General features: G+C 40.3%; 1 protein-coding gene across 3 annotated transcripts in view; it reads left to right on the plus strand.

Annotated features, from left to right (window-relative positions):
• Slc44a1 (solute carrier family 44 member 1) overlaps positions 1-20709 on the plus strand; it is a 184090-nt gene that overhangs the window by 124976 nt on the left and 38405 nt on the right. Inside the window, exons 14-16 of one of the 3 annotated variants that reach the window (XM_059254357.1) lie at positions 1714-1950; positions 3976-4056; positions 6415-7829. In XM_059254357.1, coding sequence (XP_059110340.1) covers positions 1714-1950; positions 3976-4056; positions 6415-6438 — 342 coding nt within the window. In that variant the 3' untranslated portion in view covers positions 6439-7829. Of the gene's footprint in view, positions 1-1713; positions 1951-3975; positions 4337-6414; positions 7830-20709 lie in introns of those variants that run through there. The other 2 variants (XM_059254358.1, XM_059254356.1) reach the window with 2 other exon arrangements.

The raw sequence follows: 20709 nt of genomic DNA on the forward strand, positions 1-20709 counted from the left end.
TTTTGGGGGGCCCACCACCCAACTCCCAAAGAAATCACTCACGGAGGCTTAGTCTTAATTACAAATGCCTGGCCTTAGCTTGACTTATTTTCTAAACAGCTGTCCTTAACTAACCTACCCTGTCTACCTTTTGCCTCTGGGCTTCTCCTGTTCTCTTATTTCTGTAAATCTTACTTTTACTCCGTGGCTTGCTGTGTAGCTGAGTGGCTGGCCCCTTGATCTCTCTTTCCTGATTTCTCTCTGTATGTATTCTCTCTGCCTGCCAGCCCTGCCTATCCTTTCTCCTGCCTTGCTATTGGCCAGTTCTTTATTAGACCATCAGGTGTTTTAGACAGGTACAGTAATGCAGCTTCACAGAGTTAAACAAATGCAAACATAAACAAAAATAATACACTTTAAAATAATATTCCACAACAGTGTGGTCTTCTAAAACTCTGGAAGACCCAGGTTTGGTCCATGAAAGCATCTAAAAGTGACTGATTTATAGCTGAGTTAGTGCAACACATGCATTATGACTCACAGTTACTATGAAAGCAAAGGAGTGATGCTTTGTTGTTGATAGTGAGGATGCTGCAAGATTCTGCCTGTCTTCAGCACTGCATAAGAAGTGAATCTAGAGTGTTTTCTTGTTTTTGTTTTTGTTTTTTTAAATCTGAAGCCTGGTGCTAAGCTAAACAGAGAGCCAGAAAAGAAAGTATCTAAGATTCATAATGTTAGTACCAAATACTTGCTGGGTTTTTACCTGTAAAGAATCATGGGGTTGGCATCATGTGGCATTATTTGAGTGGAGTCCGTTCCTTATCTGTGACCTTGGACAGGTTGGCTGACATTTCCAAGGGTGTTCCCTAGTCTAAGAAATGGGGTTGATAATGCTTACCATCAAGTATTTGTATCATTATTGGTAATCTGAAATACAAGATGTTAAAAAAAAACTATAAAAGACATGAGGCAAGGAAGCATCTAGGTGATTCTTCACAAAAAGCAAGCTGATTATTTTTATTTTAGCATGGACATGGATATATTGGGCAACTTTTGCTTCACACATAGTCCAAACCTAAGCTTCATGGAAAATTACATTATAGTTACTATGTACTCCATATGAAATATGAAACACAGGACAAGTTTGAAGAATAGAGGTGATTGTTGCAGTATCATTTATATCTGAAAACATAAATCTCTAATAGTAAGAAAATGGTTAAATAAATTCTAAATCACTCAGAAGATGAAATTATACAATTAAGGAAGTATTTGCAAAGCATTTATAATGATGCTCCAAATTGTAATGAAGAGTCTTATTGTTTTTGTATATAATATGATTTCATATATATATTTCATATATGTAGGAGTACTTTAAAAAACCATATATCAATTCTAGTATCAACAATTTTATGAATAAATTAAATTTTTAAAAATATTCATGCATCTATCTTAAAATTTATTACTCACTTCTCAGTGGGTGAGGCTTATCAGGAACCATGGAAAACTAAGTTCCCTTTAATATAAACATGAATCATCTAATGTGTATTCTTAAATTGATTCGATGCCCATGAATGACTTCCTGTTGGGTCTATGTAGAGTGTATGTTGTGAGTTGAGATGGAGCAGCCTTAGGCAGCAATCACTGATGAAGAGTTCTCTTTAAGTCTGCAGCGATGAAGACCTGTGGCTGGCAGTGGTGAGATACTAAGTGTGGTCTCTGCTCTCTCTGCTGCAGGTGCTGATAGTCTGCAGCACGGGTTTGGCTGGGATTATGCTGCTCAACTACCAGCAAGATTACACAGTATGGGTGCCACCTCTGATCATCGTCTGCCTCTTTGCTTTCCTAGTCGCTCATTGCTTCCTGTCCATTTACGAAATGGTAGTGGATGTATTGTTCTTGTGTTTTGCCATTGATACAAAATACAATGATGGGAGCCCTGGCCGGGAATTCTATATGGATAAAGTGCTGATGGTAAGTACTTCAAATGCCCTCCGTTGCTTGAGGGATAAAAATGGTGGCAGTGTTTTCACAACACACTGTATGGTTAATTTCCAGAGTAATTCAGTATTTAAATTGTAGAACTCAATCACAAGTGAAGTTTGTTTTGGAAAAAATTGGGGTAGGTCTTCCTGGGACAGAAGAGACCATTTCAGATCCACCTACTGGAACAGTACTCATTAATAGCTCTAAGCACTCACTGTTCCATCCAGTCTGCCCCTCTCTACACTACACAGATTTGAATGGACTTTTAAAACATGTCTTCTAGCCACTGATCTGATCCAAGTGTCCTCTCCTGAAGTGTTTCTTAAAGAAAAACTCCTGTTTTCAGATCTTGATTGCCTTTCTCCAGCAAACCATTTATCCAAGCTATTACCATCAACCCTGGTTAAAACCCATCAGCCTACATCTCACAGGCCAGATTGAAGGAATTTGTAGTGAATACAGGAAGCAGCCTATAATTATCAAAGTATTTTGTACTGACTCTTCATAAGCATATTGCATCCAGATTTATCTGTGCAGCCCCTGAAGTTCCTCTGTATTAGAAATTCAGCTGAATTCTGAAACAATTTGAAAACCATATTCAAATGCTTTAAGGGACTAGAGAGTGATTCTGAGCACTTGCTGCTCAGGCAGAGGAGCAGGTATCATTTCTTAGCACTGGAATGGCACCCATACAACCTCTGTCATTTCAGTTCCAGGGGATCCCACACCCTCTTCTGGCTTCCTGGGGACTGCACACCCATGGCGCACATATGTATAGGCACTTACCCATCCACCTAAAATTAAAAAAAAAAAATTAATAATTTAAGATTGCTTTAAATACAGTTTTATGATGGTTAAATGATAGCAAACTAAAGATACTTAAGACTGAATATGATACCTTGAAACAGCTATTTTGTGGTAGTGTGAGGTATCCAATTAAATCTGAAGTAAATGTGTGACTCTAAGACATACCTTTTTTTCTTCGATAGTGAAAAATTGAAGGTAAATGAACTGACCTGTTTGATACTGATTGTCCCCGACTAATAGCATCATCAACTACATGTTGGATGCTTTCATAAGTTCTAAATGAATTCTGTCTGGCTGTTTTCATATGGAATTTCATCTGTATTGCAGTCTCTTGTGACTAGAGCAGTTCAAGGGGAAATTTCTGTTGATCAATTTTTTTTTTTTTTTAAGGTAAACTCTCTGTAGCCCATGCTTACCTTGAACTTGTGCTCTCCCTGTCCCAGTCTCCCTGATGTTGGGATTGGAGGCGGGAGCCACCATGCCCTTTGTTTTCTTCTGTAGGAATACTGAGGATAATAGGGAAGAAGTATTCTGCAGGCTTTCATAGAGCGGTACAATCCCCTGGGGAATGTTCCTACTCTCCCAACTTCTGACCACAGGTTCTGGTTGACGCTCTCCTTATCTCTGCTTTACGGAGTAATATCTAGAGCTGTAAATAGCAGGATACAGGTGATAAGGAGGAGGAAATGGTAAGGTTAGATAGCTGTGGGGTGTGGTGGTGCACATCTATAATCCGAGGCTGGTGCAGGAGGATTGTCATGAGTTTTAAAGCCAGCCTGGGCCATACAGTGAGTAACAGGCCTGCCAGGGCTACATAGTGAAACCCTGGCTAAAAATTTTAAATATATATATATATATATATAAATTAATACAAACCAGAAGCTTTTGAAGCAAACTGTTTTTGGTTCATTTTATCTTGATAAGGAAAACAAAACAAAAAAGATATTCTAAATGTAGGAAAAGCAAGCTCTTGAAACTGTTGGTTAGAACTAACATTATCTCCTGGAGCCATAGTGAGAATGTCAGAATGGATGATGCAAGGAAGATTTTATATCTGCGAATTGCAATCCATCCTAACAAATTTAGTGATTTGCTTGTTCATTCAAAGTATTGTTTACCACAGTAAGGATGTACCGTTAAAATTCACCTACTGACTGAAATCTAAAACGATCCCTGAATTAATGCCTTGTGGTCCATACCTTACAGGAATTTGTGGAAAACAGTAGGAAAGCGATGAAAGAAGCCGGTAAGGGAGGCGTCGCGGATGCCAGAGAACTAAAGCCGATGGTAGGTGGAGATGAGGAGGTGGCCGTCCTCCACGAGTTTCCCTTTCACTTCTTCTCTCTCTCTGTCTTCACTGACTGCACGTCCTCTGGAGAAGCGTTCGTTATCTGTATCACGCAGGACATGCTGCTCTTTCTGTTTGTCTGCTTACCCATCACTTGGATGGCAGAACTCCTGTCACAGCTGAGACTACCATCTGTAAAAGTGAGCTGAAAGGAACAGTGGCGTCTCTGCCAGTGCTCAGAGGGCCGGGGTGCTCGCCTGCCTCCAAGTCAGAACCGTTTCTCTTGTTTTCTGGCTGTCAGGATTTAGTTTTCATCCCACTGGACGTTTAGTGGTATGAAGCAGCAGTTCATTTTTACCGTTTTAGAAGATAACCATGAAGGTTCCTTTCAGCTTGCTGAAGTTCATATTCCTCCTTTAAAAAAAAAAAAAAAAAAATTGTTCTGTTTTCATTGCTGTCTTTACCTCTTTGCGGACTTTTTCTTCTGTTGCTCAGATTGTACTTTCTTTGCTGTTGTTGTTTCCGTTTGTTTGTTTATTTGGTTTGGTTTTGTGTTATTTTCACCTGCAAACAAGGCGATTTCCATCAATACCCACGTTCCATTTGGTAGGAAGAAGCTACTCTTCTCACACCTTAGCTGTAAAAGGAATTGTTTTCTCCAATCAGTCACAGATGATAGGTAGATGACTTATACTTAGGTAGGTAGATAGACAGACAGATAGAAGATTAATGTATATGTGTATGGATGGATACATGGATGATCTCATAGATCAATAGACAGGAAAATAGGCTTTTTATTTGGGGGAGAAAAGTGACTTAATCAGTTTCGCACCCCGAGTTGTTTCTTTTATAGATAGTCTCCTGTAGTGTAATAGTACATATCTCAAACCTATACTAGTCTAAGTAGAATGATGCTACCAATCCAATAGTGACATGAAGAAATGTCACTTACACTGCCTAGTTGTCCTCATTGTTTAGGAAATAAAGAATCCAAACCTAAAACTTTAAAGGGACTTATATAAAAAATAACTGTAAAGAACTGGCTTTTGCCTCTCCCTCCTTTCTGGTGGTTGAAGCTTCCATTAAATCAATCTTCAGTAATAAGCATTTTAAGAAAGGTAGAAATATTTGATGTTGAAGACCAGCCAATTTGGCCATGGACTTGGCATGTATTTCCATCATGACTCTTAGTAAGTAGAAGATGAATTGTGGTAGACCAGAGTACAAGTATCCCTTCCCTACCAGAAACCCTAATTTATAGACACTAATCCTAAGAGACCTGCCAAAGTTAATAGCGTTCTGGTAGAAGCCACAGCCTTTTCTGAGTAGTATTTTCAGTTTTCACCTGTGGCCCATACCCCAAGGAGTGTATTAATCTTCACGTGGGTTTTCCTTTCACTTTATGTTGCTCATCGGATCATAGCTTTCCTGCAAGCTCTGTCCTCAAACACATCTTTTGTGTGCATTGTCCTGCTGGTGTGTTGGGCACTACAGTGTTTGACTCCCAAGAATGTCACTGTAAGTAGTTAAGAAGTGTCCCGTTTCCCCCCCCCCACCCCCCAAGCAGTGGCAAATGTGAGTGGACAGCCCTATTTCTTAAGCATGCCATTAAACATTTCTTCTCATGCCTGGTAAACATGATCAGAGTTGATGCCTACCTTCCCCCAGCCCTTGTGTCGTAAGGAATTATCTGAGACCTTCACCACTGAAGCAAGGGGACCATAGAAAGTGAACCGCCTGTTCTCATTTGCTGTTACTCTTTCGATGAAAGCTCTCCACGAGAGCATCGTGTCTGTTTTGTAATACATACAGCAACAACCGCTGCCGCCTGCCTGGCTCCCTCCATATGGGCTGTCTTCATTTAGATGTTTTTTTTTTTTATCCTGTAAAAATATTTAAGAAAATGAGGTTTTCAGATTGTCCACTTGATGGGGGTTGTTGAACTAAATAAGAAACTGCCACTTTTCCTCCTGAACTATTTAAGAGAGCCTCACTAGTTTAAAAAACTTCTTAAGATTCATGAGGTCTCTCTACAATTCTTAGAAGAGTTTGCTGAATGTAATGCTTTGGAGATCTGGCTGTCTGCTTGCGGTTGTACAAGGACAAGATTTCAAAGGGCAACCTGAGCTCTCTGGGGATGTGGGCTGGAGTAGTGGAGGAATGGGCTATGCGTGTCTCACTGGTGACCTGAAGGAAATATGGCCTGCAGTATTCCAGCATCGTAGGTTCAAGAGAGGAGTCTCAACCTATTTTGCCCGGGTGCTGTTGTGACCATGTGTGTATGCTAATAGCATCATTCGTATCTCCTTGCAATGGTAATTTTCTAAGATTATACTCTGTATGACTTTGTTTTCTAGGCTTCGGGAGCAAGTTCTGCTTGAACATAGCCGGCGGTTATGGACCCCATTGACATTCCAAAACAATATATACACATAACTATGTATTTGTGTGTGTGGGTGTGTGTATATATGTATATGTATGTGTGTATATATATGTATATGTATATACACACACACACATAATCAGCCAAAATCAGAGAAAAGGAACAGGGATTTAATACCTTTTTTATGCTTATTTTTGTCAAACATGTACTCCTTTCATACGGGTGGCTTTTACAAGGCAACTTCCGTCGTTTAATGTTTTCAATTGTAATTGTCTTAATGGAAATGTTAGATTCATATCTGATTAACATTTTTAATAACTAGAGGAAATTTTAACTTTAGTTACTTAACCTAGGTAAAATTATTGTACCAAATTCTTGTGTAAGTTTTTGCAGGGATGATTTCCCTGGTGTACGTTTCAAATCAGCATCTTATTTTACTGATGCCTAAGTCCTAGTACGTCAGACTAGGCGTGTGCATTCAGACAAATAGGAGATTTCTCCAATCTGTTTCCCCCAATCAAACAAGCCATGTCATTTTACTTTCAGAAGCATATGAGTGGGGCCATTATGGGGAATTTCATAATAGCTCATGCATTTGTCAGCTGACATTCAAAAGTAACCAACTCCTCAGGTATTTGTAGTTTACCCTAATGCTTCTATAGAAGAAGGTAGGAGACCTAGAGAAAGAAAGGGGTAGATAATCTTTATTATGCAAACTTTTTTCCTGTATTTTGTCTCTTTCCTTTTTGACTTCTAGTAGCATCCACCACACATCCGTATGCCTGATTTTAAAGGAAGCTGGGGCACCCAGCCCGTTTAGCCTTTCCATTTCTGTGTATTGATTTTCAGCTTAGGTGATTCTAGAAGGCGTAAGAGAGAGAAACACAAAGCATGAAGCATTGGGAATTCCAGTGCTTTTGCTCTTGTTTCAGAGACAAGTCAGGAGCTTAGGGTTCAACGGCCATCTGTTCAAATGCTCGCTATCAAATCTGAACACACTGGCAGGTGCTCCCCTCCTTGGTCATCCATTTTGAATATCCAGAGTTCTACAATGTTTAACTGAAGAATTGGTTAGTGTTAATCTTCAAGTGTGAATGTTCTTCATGTTTGGGGGTACGTTTGGGGTTTTTTTGTTTTGCTGGGTTTTTTTTAATTCCTAAAGCTTACCAGATATGAATGGCTAATATTCCATTGTTCTGCTTATTGTAATGGTGAATGCTTTAAGAAAAAAAGTGTAATTTGCTAAGAATAATTCATGATCTGTTTATGCGATAACTCCTTTTTGTTACAATTTTTTTAAAAAAAAGCTATTTTTGTTAATGTAAAGTAAATATTTCAGAGCAAATTTTTTAAACTTATTGCACTAAATACAGGCTCTGTAAAAAAAAAAAAAAAAAAAAGCCTCAGCATTTATCATTCCATGGAAGGAAAATCTTTTGAAAGAAAGCATTGCCTATTAGAACTAGACAGTGAGTTAGACTGGTGTTATGGAATTGCATACAGTGTCCCGAGGGCTCAGTCAGCAGCTGTTTGCTAATGTGCTTCCTTTCAAAGGGTTGGAACTTTAAATTGCTGCAAAAGGTAAATTGTATTTTCTTTTTTAAGTACTGGTGTTCTTTAATCTAGCTAGGCTAAATTTCGCTAAATGCCTTGGTTTCTTTTCAAGCTCATGAATATTTCTGAACCTTCAGAGTATTTGCAATAAGAGTCTGGATTAAAATGACAACAAACCACACACACACAGTTAAGAGTTCATGTCTGAGCAGGATCCAGGGCACCAGTGTTGTTATTGTGAAATAACAATTCGCCAGAAATTAACATCTAACATCTAGTGTTGCCAAATAGTGTCACTGTACTTTTATATCATTTGAAATGGAATTTAATTATGTAACTAACAACTGTCCTACTAGGTGAGAGAGAAAAATCAGAGTACCATGTGACTCATAGCCACCCCGATTTCGGACATTCAGAAACATTGGGAACTAAGGTTAGAACGGGCCAAAGCCTGGAAGATGGGTCTCCCACCAGAAGACATTCCAGGAGCTAGCCATTTTAGGAGGTGTCCCTCCAAAGTGACCCGATGATGGACTTGAGCTTGGGAATCAGGTTCTGCTCACTTGGACATCCCTGCATCATGGACTCTTGCTGCCCCTGTTCCATGTGCTCGCAATTCCAGCTACTGGAAACCACCAGGAATGCTTTCTAATTATCATTTGCAACTAGAACTGTAATCAGAAAAGAAAATTTGTATTTTTGTATAACTTGATTGTGTGCCATTTTATATAACAGGTCCTGTTTTACAAATAAATTTTGTTTTACTAACATTGTGTTTAGAAATTATGATCTATGTGTGTAACCATGTCATTTGAGTTCAATTACTTTCCAGGCTGTTTGCCCCAAGTACATTTGTGTGCCATATAGTTATATGCAAATATGCATATCTATTACACGGGTGCACACAGAGAGATATTTGACGTATGGAATATCGCTCTGCCCTGAGCTCCATTCTTTGATTACTTTTAGAAGGCCTGGCTGAGGCTTGTTAGTAATACTTAAATGTTCTGCTTGGGTACCCTGCTGCTGCCTCTTTCATCCATCCGCAAGTCATTCTCCTAGCTATGGGCTGCCTTACTGCATCTGCTCACCGCTTCCGTCTTCTGCCCAAGTGAGAAGAATAGACCCAGAGCAAAAATGGTCTGTGAAAGCTGGACACCTGGATAACTTTATAAACTATCTTGTTCTGTATTGTGACTTCTTCCTTTTCCTGTGATGGTTTTTCAACACCACACTGTGGAGTCCTGTCTCTGGCGTTAGACGTGGGGTCTCCTTTTAAAAATGGTAGTGGTCTTCTCAGTGCCACATGGTCTCTGCCACCAGGCACTTTAGAGTCTGGACTCTAAATGACTTAGACCTTCTGGACTCCTGCCTCTAGAATAAGTTGTCCTGTTACTGTAATGTGGGAGGAAAAGGGTTGAATTTATTTCAGTGTGAATCCATGAGCCCCATCTTCAACAAGAGGCTTACTAGTGTAAAAATAATAAATCATTAACACTTAGCCAGGGCACTAAGATTGTATAATCCCTGCATGGATGAGCAGAGCTCAACACAGGTTGTTCCTTGACACCATTTAATGCAATGGTTAATGTTTAGGATTAAAGTTTTCATCCTAGCCTACAGATAATATTCTAACTCCATGCCACTCAAGTAGCTTAGCTGGCTTGCTTCTCAGTCTTCCCTAATGGAGGTCCTAATGAGTGTATTTAAAAATTATGCTTGAAATACGTGTTTTCTTTGATAGAGATGCCCTTTTACTCTTAGTTTTTCCTTTCTTCTTCTTTCGATGAAAGGTATTAAGCATCTAATTATAACCTCTGCCCAATACCACGGACCATGATATTTGCCTTCTAAACACATTCTGAAGATTACACCCTGGTCAGATGTGGACCCCTTTATCCTGGTCCTGGCTGTTTTAAGTGTGACTCACAAATACCTCTCCCTCCTCAGAATAGTACTGGAAATGCATGCTCCAGGTATCTGCAAGCCACACAGTGCCACCACCCCCCCTCCACCTCTGGGCCTCAGACATCCCTGCCATGCACAGTCCCTGCTGCTCCGTGCTCTTCCAGGAGGTCCCTCTACATTCAGAGCAGCGTTCTGAAATCAGCTCCAAACCCAGAGCTATTGGTTATGGTGACTTGAACATTTCATTTTATTTTTTATTTTTGGCTTCTCATTTGAATTGGGGTTCCCAGTAGCCTTACTGCAGTATCTGAGAAATTTCCTTCAAAGGGGTCTGTGAGCTTTTATCTTTTAATAAGTAAGCTCTGGGCTGCGGGCGTAGTTCAGTGACAGGAGCAGTTGTTCAGCATTCACAAGGCCCTGCACCACCCTTCTCCTTAAAACATCAATAAGTCAGCTCACTGTTGCTTTGCTATGGCCACTTGGAAAACAAACAATCCATCAGAAATCTGCAGGCTTATCAGTGCTCCTGATGCTGTTAATCTCCGTATTCCTTTTACGCATTCCGTCTGACAGATAGAAGTGCTTGCTACAGTTAAGATGTGGTCTGTGAATATATATTAGAGAATTATGGGATCCTAAGTAAATGCACGAGGCAGAGATTTGTGTATTCTGTATTCTAGCATAGAATGATGCCTTTTGCTTTAAATGCATATTCATGTAGCTGTGTTCATTACGGAATTTGTGTTGGCCCTTTTGAAAAGTAGCCATTGTTCATATACAGTGGCTGCTTGCAGAATTAACTTGTCTTCATTTAGTGGCATATGGTCCAGGTTTTGAAAAGACAGGATCTTTGAGTATGTCAAGAAAAAAAAAAAGTCTAAAGTTAGCAAAAAACTTAAAAACAAAAATAAAAATTCAAATATATACAGTGAAAAGTTTGAGAAAACACACTTTTCCCATTGGAATTTCTTAAATTTGAGCCAAATCTTATATTCCATATTTTAAGAGAACAATTTCAATTCAAAATTTAAAACTTTGAAATTACCTTTCTTACAGAAAACCTCAATGCAGAACTTTTAACTTGTGACTTTCTGCGGAAAACCTTTTCTTTTCTCTAGAACTGTTGTGTTCTTTCTTCCTTCCCATTTTGATTTCTTTATATGTATAACAATAGACCAACGATTGAGTTTCTTTCTTGCATGAACAATTGCTGCTTTTGTAAATTACAAATGCAGGATTTAAGTTTGGTATTTTTTAGGGGGGGGATGTGCATTTATTTAAAAGATAAGAAATGGTTAGGAACCCAAATATTACACTGATCTTCAGTTTTTATCCTCGGTTTACAACCTAAATGATTTCTTTTCCAGACCAGAAAGCTCAGAAAAATCAAGCATTTCTTCATAATCTAATCAAGATCTAGTTGATTATGAAAACATTGATTCTTTTATACATGTTTCAGATGTTTTTCACTTTATTTGCTGGTATCCAAATTTAGTATTTGAAATTCAAAAGCAGGTTTGAATGACCATAGGGTCTCTTTGTACTCGTGGAAGCTTTGAACTGCCTCCTAAATGTACCTCACTGCATCTCTAATGTGTTCCTCCAAGTGGTTAGACTTCCTACTGCCTATCCATGGGGATGATGCTAATTACCTCTGACCTGAATCAGTTTTATAACTGAAATTAGTATGTGCTTTAGTTCCAGGTTTGGAAGTAGAAAACCACACTAGTCTGAATGGGCAACATTGAATCATTACACCATTTAGAAGTATGAGGTGGGATGTGTCCTGGGGAAATTTCTGGCAATGAACCAAATTCTTTCCAGTGGGGTGGAGTGCACCCTAAAAGAGATGAAAAGAGAATCCTTGTAATTATCCATCTACCAAAACACAGCTATTTTGATTTACTCCAATATGGCATTATGTGGCATAGTGTGACCAGTATATAACTGTCTTAAAATACATCTGTCAACACGAAGAAAAACAGATGAAGATAATGATAATGAGCTAACTGAAGTAGAGTTGGTACTTGATTTTAAAAAAAAATGTTGAGTGACCAATTGGAGGAGCCGATGCTGGGAGTAGACGTTGAGCCTCACCCCCACTCCACCCAGCGCTCGCGCGCACATGCACATGCACACACACACATCAGCCTGGGAGGTGTTGTCTGTCTTTCACTTTCCCACACACTAGAGAGCAGGCAGGGATAGACTACTCTGCTGATGGATCCTGCCTCCATTTTCCATGTCCACTCCTTCATGCTTTGAGGAAGCATAAGGGGTCCTTTGCTTCCACAGCTCACCATTAGGTATGTAGCAGCTCTCCAGGAAGGCTCTTTAGGCCCTTGGAAAAGTGGGTTGAAGTTTATTAAAGGTTTGACCCCAGTGGATCCCAGTTCATAGTCAGATGTTAAACCCTATTGTCTGACTGAACAAAGCAGTAGCAATCTCACTGGCAGGTCAGCGGAGAAATAACAAAAGTCAGCTCTCTACCCTGAACCCTTAAGGCTGGAATGAACCTTCCGCAGCTGTAAATGGAGAGGCCACTGCTGTAAATTTGTGTAAGAGGAGGGCAAGGCCCAAAATTTAATAACTTGATTGGTTCATTTGTCATAGAAGCATATGACTTAAAGGGAACTTTCTGACTTTTGTCTTTGAATTTACCTACACATCCTGCTGGTTAGGAATATCATTTGTGCTAGTTGTTGCTGGAGAAAGGGATTTTAAGTAAGCTGTGGAAAGGTTTGGAGAATACATGCAGAGATAGAAGGGGTATATCAGCTTCTAAAAACTGTGAAGACCTTCTTCCTTTACCATGTGGTTATCAGGTCCAGGCCTCCTTGCCCCATAAACTGTATTAGAAATATATTACATAGAAATGTGGTGGCTGGAGGTTTTGAGCCAGGGACTATAAACTAACTCTCTCCCTGGCCTCTGTGTTCTAGTCCTCTGCTCAGCACTTCTTGAGTTTCACTATCCAAAGATGATCATAAGAACCAAGTCAACCCTTTCTGTGTTGCTCTCTTGCTCCTCCTTATTGATGCCTTCTGGTCCCTCCCATCCTCTCTTGGAACACACTATATGGCAAAAGTTTCAGTGTGACAGTCTCCGAATAGTTAGGAGCACCAAATGCACTTCTGCTAGATCTTGCATATAATGAAGTCAGTTCAAGTAGGTTGTTGTCTGGTTAGAATACAAGACATGGGGGAGAACTCTACAACTGACAGGCAGGGAAGAGCATGAAGGCATCTAACAAAATGCCAGAGGCTCTGGGAAAACGACCAAAGACAAAAGCCTGTCTTTTTGCAGACCAAATGGTCAAATTATCCATACTGCCTGGCCCAGCCTCCCTGAACTTGAGTTTAGGCTGGAACTCATAGAAAAAAGACAACCAAGTTTTGAAGAACTGTCAACACAGTAGGGACCTGCCGTTGCTCTCCCAGGCACTCTTACATCCCGTGTCAAGCCTAGCCATTGTCCTGGGTGATGAGAATGTAAACAACATTCTAATGCACATTTGTCCTCATTTGTTTTCAGAGTGTTGAAGTAAGTTTTTGTGTCACATCTTGTCTCTTTTCGTTAAAAACAGAAGAACTCAGTTGAGCCTTCCATGGATTATATAGTTTGGGGTCATCTCCCTTCATGTTATTTTGGGTTCTTTCTTATTACTGGCGTCACTACACTATGCATGTGAGGGAACAAACATGTAGGTGCTTGACCATGCCCCACAGATGCACTTGTAGCCCTGGTCTTTTGACTGTGTACTAACACAGTGCAGACGTTACACTCAGAGCATTATGCTCTCACAGGACTGAAGAACTATGTATATTAAGCAATCCACTTTCTGGAGCGATCAACTCTTGCAGGCAGATGAATGCCTAGAGCTCTGAATTGGATGACATTCCATCTAGCTTCAGAGTTCAATGAGCTTATATGAAATGGAGCTTTGAAATGTTTTACTTGTGCAGAAATATGAACTAGAAAAAAAAAGTGCTGGTCTAATGCTGTTTTCTCTGTATGGACTCAGTTGCCAGAATTATTATGAAAACTGTATTTTAGTCTAACAAATGTATAGAATTTTTTATGTAACAAATAAAATTTTATAGGAAAGAATGTCATTGTCTACTGTGTCCTAACCCTTTCCCACACCCATGGTGGTAGTTGATAGAAAGTAGTCCTGGCTTCAGGTCAGGGTGCTGCTGCAAGAGTAGCAGAGAACTTCCCAGCTCCTCTTCCTCCTCCTCATCTGAGCATGTTCCAGGGTCTTAGACTATAAAGTATTAATGTGCCAAGTTGTGTTTCTGAAGTCCAAAGTTTACTGCCCAGCCAGGCTTCCTTGCTGGTATCTGAGTGACCATGTGGCCATATAACTGATAGAGTTACAGAGTTACAACTGAGTCCAATCCAGGTAGAAGAGAAAGGCCTCCATGTGCGATCTTCACCATGGAAAGCGTGCATGGCACAGGTGCAGTGGCGCAGGTACCCAAAGCCTCCATTTGTAATGAATTAGTGCGTGTGTACAGTTGAGGCAGGCCATCATTAAAGCAGCAGCTGTGCCCCCTTAGAATTTGTAAAAGATCAAGTTGGTTCAAAACTAACCATTTTAAGTGGTACTAAGGACTCCGGAAGGGATTGGCTTCCTAAGCGGAGGATCTGTGACCAGACCAGGAAATCTCAACTTGTTTTATAAGTTGTGAGTTTTCCTGAGGCTTGAGCTTCAGAGTGATGCCTAGGTAGCCCTGGTGTGTATGCCAGGCTGCTAAAGGAGCTGCTAACAGCATTTGTGAGGCATCTTCAAATACTGCAGGTGTTTGAGATACTGAAGAACTAATCAGTCTAGACTCGTGGGGGCTGTTTTGGCATGGTTCTGATTCAGAATTACATCCCTCCTATATAATTCTCCTAATGACCAAGGAGCTTATGAAAAGTCTCATTTCCTGAATGGTACCCTAAAGTCATTCTCTGTGCCTTTGGTCATGAAAAGTACGTCCTGTCATAGAGCCCCAAACTTCAGAAAATATAGGAAGATCCAAGCTCTTTGACACGTGTCCCTTAATGATAGGGATATGATCTGAAGAACTATATCATCTGGCAATGTCATTGTCATGTAGATATCTTAGAATATGTTATACAAACTTACATGGATGCAGTTTCCCTGGGTAAAATGATCTTAGAGGAGACTGCCTTGATAAATGCAGTTAATTACTGACCAAAATATTACGACTGTACTCATGAAGCCCAACTTAATGCACATGTAGTGATGAAAATCTGAACTGGTCAGATAGCATGCAACTCTGAGCTCTCACAGAGGTTGAGCAGTTAAAGGAAGCCAGTGTCCTATGAGGCTGCTTGGTTCCTGCCTTTCATCAGATGCTGTGGGAGTAACCCATGCACAGGATGGTACCTCTTCATGTTACTATTTTAGATGTAGCACATGACAGTGAGGCCTTTAATTTGGTGTCATGCTTCATTTATTGTCCAAATTCTAAGAAACAGTTTTAGGAGTTTCGCCTTCTATGTTGACTTGAGGATTCTGGAAAAAGAAGAGCTGACCATCAAACCATCACAAGGTCTTATCAAGTTTGTTTTTTTTGGGGGGGGAGGGGGTTTCGAGACAGGGTTTCTCTGTGTAGCTTTGCGCCTTTCCTGGAACTCACTTTGGAGACCAGGCTGGCCTCGAACTCACAGAGATCTGCCTGGCTCTGCCTCCCGAGTGCTGGGATTAAAGGCGTGCGCCACCACCGCCCGGCTCTTATCAAGTTTTTAATAGAAATCTTAAAGCTCCTGAGATCTTACCAAGATCCTAGGCCAGGTCTGTCAGCATAGAGCAGCAACAGCTCGGAGAAATTGCCTTTAAGATGAACTGGGGGCTTTTAGTCTTGTGACCTCACAGTGGGAGACATAATGTTAGGGATATGTGGTCAGTTACTTTCTCCATCTCTCACAAAGGACTTTGGCAGCTTACAACAAAATAATTTCAACCAATAAGAAAGGAAAAGAGTTACTTAAGAAACCCTGGGCTGAGCATAAGACTACACTTAATCTTTTTTTTTTTTTTAACGTTTCCAGCAAAGAGAAAAAGTCAATATAGGGACATACATTTTAAATGTTAAGTAAAAGTTATAGCTGCATAGGTGAATAGGAAGGACTGGGCAGAACAGGCTGTAAATATGATATAATAGATTAGAATAACTTTCACAGTGTAGTCAGAAAAATGTAAGGGAGGAAAGGAATGTTAACAGCATTATTCCACTTGATAAATATTCCATACATTTTAAAGGTATAGTAGATGCTTTATTGATTATGTTAACATTGATAGTTGATAGGAACTTGTTAAGATAGAAAGTTGTTCAAATTTTTTTTTAATTTTGATATATTAATATTCATAGCCAGTGTTTGGGTTTTTGTGTTTTTGAGACCAGGTCTCATTATGTAATATAGACTGTCCCTGAATTCACGATACTCCTGCCTCAAGTGATGAAATTACAGATGTGACACATGGTAATTGGCTAATCTTTGACAAAAGTCTATTCATTTTATGACTCTTGAACTCCTCTAAAGTTGTTTGCTGAGTAATTTTGGATTAATTAACACCAGTGGATAGTGTCATCCCCAAAGAGTAAACATGAAATTTTGAGTTTTAAAAATGGATCCAAAATTTACCAACTATGGTTGCAAATAATTTTATAGTTTTCTTTCCAGTGTTTGTGTATCTCACATCCATGAATATTATTTTCAGCAACTTACCTTTATTGACTCTTTCCCAGGCATTTAGTTTTTCAAAGCATCAATTTTCATAAAATTGCTCTGTCATGTTTTTACTGGTATACAACGGAGCAGTCACCTCACCCAGCATAACATACATCAACAAACACACCTGACTTCTGCCAAGCACACCCACTATCTCTAGAACAGGCACAGGCGCCAGGGCCTAACTCCCTCTCTAGGAACGCTGAGCATCCTGTAATTATTAGCCAGACTATTCTGCAAAAGGCCGGAAAATGTCAGGTAATCTGGCAAGATGGCTAAATGGAAGTCATTACATTAAAATGATAATTATTCTTGTGTTAAAATGATAATTAAGCTCTGCGTTGGGAGCTTATGGATAATTCCACTTTGGTTGCTTTTTGTTTTCTTTGCTTGTCTGTGTACATAGAATATTCCTGTGGTTTTTTTAATATGAAGAAATCACATTATATTAAAAAAACAAAAGGCCAGGTAAGCTAATAAAACGATAGTAACTAATCTAGTGGACTAGAAGAGAAGGTTCCCAAAAAATCCTAGTACTGGTAAGAATTTCATAGAAGATAAACATATACACCAATCAAATCAAGGAGAGAATTTTAAGTAAATGACATTTAGGACCATTGGCTCTCAGTGTGAAAACAAGCCTTAGTCAACTCTAAATCGTTTGTCTGTTTGTTTGGTGATTAGGCAAGGGAAGAGTCAAGAACACTAGTCAGGAGGATTTAATAAATTTTGAAGGCTTAGAAAAATTATAAGAATGATAAGCTGGTGAGATTCATATCTGATTTGTGGAAAACATGATGGTAAGGTTCATTCCAGATGCCTTTCCTGAGCGTGTCTACCCCAGTGTGTCCAGTTCAGTAAGCATTTCTGAGGCCCAGCAGAGGTATGGGGTCTCAGCCCAGTGGGGGATGAAGCCAGCAATGAAGTTACAATGAGAAGTCGGGGTGGGGAGCACCAAGCAACTTGCTGAGGTTATTAGGAGACTACCTAAGTCTTGAAGGGTGACTAGGAATTATCTGAATGATGAAGGGGACGGGCCAATAAAACTAAGCTAGTATGACCTGGGATGGAGAAAACAATTACCTAGACAACCATGGCAACAGAAGGAGAAAAAGTCTTTCTGGGGATGTCCAGAGCAAAGAAGTTGCGGATATGCAACTGTGGTAAAGATAGGGTACACTTGTGTGCTCCAACCTATGCTGAATTTTAGGGGCTCTGAGCAGAGGAGTGGCCTGCTTATATGGAGCCTGGAAAGAGGTAGAAGTGGAGGAGGATGAGACAAGGATATGAAGAGGCTGGAGCAAGGTCCAAGAAGAGGACAACAGAGGGAAATCAGCAGGCATGGTGACCGATTAGATGTGTACTTTATTAGATGTGCATTTATATGCATACATTCATTCATACATACATACATACAAACATATGGTAGGTGGGTGTGTGCGTGTGTAGACTCGAAATCCATGCCAGACATTCTTCCTCTACCCCTTCCCCAATATTTTTGGGACAGGATCTCTTACATGGAGGCCTATCCTCAGGACGATGTGTGCCACCTCTTTTTGTGGGGAGCTGGTGACAGGCGACCAAATTCATTCAAGCTCTGGTTCTCTAATTCACTGGCTGTTGGAAATGTCTGTCTGTTCTGCTCAAGTCTCTGTTGTAAAGCCTTTGTAGTGAAAAAAAAAAAAAAAAGCAAGTTAGAGAGAAGTTGCAGGTCTTCAAACTATTTCTCTAGGCTGGAAAGGGCTTCTCCTTTGTGATGGATGAGCCCCTTTAGTATCTGCGCTTCAGTTGAGAGTTCCCAAGCTTACCTAACTTTGGTAGCTGCAGGGAGACAGCCCCACTTTGCCCTCCTGCTGGTCCCCTTAAATGTTTATTTCTATGTGAAACAGGAATAATTTACTTTTAGTGCATACATGTTTACATATTTATGTCTTCTCCAAGAAGGTATCCATACAGAAAGATTCTTTTTTTTTTTTTTCTTTTTGGTTTTTCGAGACAGGGTTTCTCTGTGTAGCTTTGCGCCTTCCCTGGATCTCGCTCTGTAGACCAGACTGGCCTCGAACTCACAGAGATCCGCCTGGCTCTGCCTCCCAAGTGCTGGGATTAAAGGCGTGAGCCACCACCACCCGGCCAGAAAGATTCTTAAAAGAAAAAAGCAGAAGGCAGGCAGGAGTAACAAATGCCCTAAACTCCAGAGCAGATATGGTCACAGAGCATGAAGACATGGGATACTTGGGCTTCCTAGCAATGTCAAGACAAAAGGAACACACTACTGTTTGTAGAATTTTCTTCAGTGGTAGAAGAGAGTACAGGTACTCTTGGGAATGCTGTCACTACAGAAGCAGCCTGCTCAGAGAGATGGCTCAGGGGGTGAAGTGCTTGCTTTGTGAGACCTGTGTTCAGCTCCCCAGAACTCATGTAAAAGCAGGACACGGCAGTGGGTGCCTGTAAGCTCAGTGCTGGGGATTGGGGTGGAGATAGGTGGATAGAGGATGCTTGCTGTCTAGCAAGTCTAGGTTAAACAGCAAGCTCCAAGTTCAGTGAGAAACCCTGTCTCAAAAAATAGGGTAGAGAGGGATAGAGGAAGGCTATTTAGCACAACAACTTCTAGCCTTTATATACACATGTGTGGATGTACTCACCTTCACATGTGTGTACACACACAAGTTTTTTGTTTGTTTTTTTAAGCAAGAAGAAAAAAAGAGCTGCCTAGTCTCTACCTTGCACAAATTCAGTCTGTTTAAGACAGCGAAGAAATAAGCAGATGATTGGCATAGAGTATGCCAGCTACTCTAACAGAGTTAGCTCAGGAGTGCAGGGAGACCCACATGAAGGTGGGTGGGGTAAGGAGGTGGAGATATAGTAAATAAACAGGCCTTTGGGGTGGGGTGTTCCAGCAGAAACACATGCGTGTACATGTGCGTGTGCGTGTGTGTGTGCGTGTGTGTGTGTGTGTGTGTGTGTGTGTGTGTGTTTGTGTCTGGGATTCTATACTAAAGAGCATGTCTGGGGACATGAGACTGGAGAAGTCAAAAGAAGGCAGATCTCAAAGGTCCTGTGGGCCATCCCAAGAGACTTGACTTTATGATGAAGGAAGTGTGGACTCTGTGAGCAAGGGGATGATTGACATTTGCATTTGGGTATGGGGGAATCTCTGTGGAAGGAGTATATAGTGTTATGATCTTCCCAGTTAGGAAAACCAGCGAGGAGCCTTTTGTAATACGTCAAGTGAGCAAAGATGAAGTCTTTAGCTTGGATCCCAGCAACAGAAGGAGGATACAGGGATGTGTTTAAGAATGAATGAGATGTGAAATCAATAGAACTGGATGTTCAAAGGGGGTCCAAGATGGGAGTCAGGTGTGACTCTCCAGGTCCTGGTTTCCCTGGAATAGTGAATTTGAAGAGAAAGAACCATGGTAAACTGTTTGCATTAGTTGGAGACAAGATGAAACACCAGCATTGAAACATCTGGATTCATCTTCAATCTTCCAATCCAATTACAGGTTATTATTTGCTTTCTGTGCCTTAGCTTCTATACCTATGCAAGGAAAGATATTCAGCCTGTGCTGTAGGATTATTTTGATAGCAAATGTGGAGAGGAGCACACTTCAAAGCCATTTACATACAACAGAATTGGTATCTCCTGATGCCTAAAAGAGCCAGTGTGATATAAAAGAGAGAGAAAGGGGTTGGAGTCATAGATGTGGGATTAAATTTTTTTCTGGCACTTGTATAAACTGTGTGATCTAGAGGAGCTGGGTTCTCTGTCTTCCTTTGTAGAATGAGAATAATAATGTCTTACAGGAATTTGTATAAAGTTTAGTGGTATTCTTTTTCATTCACATAATCATTACCTAACACATATTCAGAGTCTCTACTGTCTATTATGAACAGAAAACAGAACGGAACAAAGCAAGCTGGAGTCTCTATAGAAAAGCTAATGGTGGGGTGAGGTGACCAAAATGGAAAACTAGGAAATTCAAAGGCTCTCTCCTTCTGAAGGAATGATCAGGTTAGCAAAAACTCTTAAATCAACTTTTGCCAGACTCTGGAAACTTAA

The sequence above is a fragment of the Peromyscus eremicus genome, chromosome 2, assembly GCF_949786415.1.
Source record: "Peromyscus eremicus chromosome 2, PerEre_H2_v1, whole genome shotgun sequence".
NCBI classification, from domain to species: Eukaryota; Metazoa; Chordata; class Mammalia; order Rodentia; family Cricetidae; genus Peromyscus; species Peromyscus eremicus.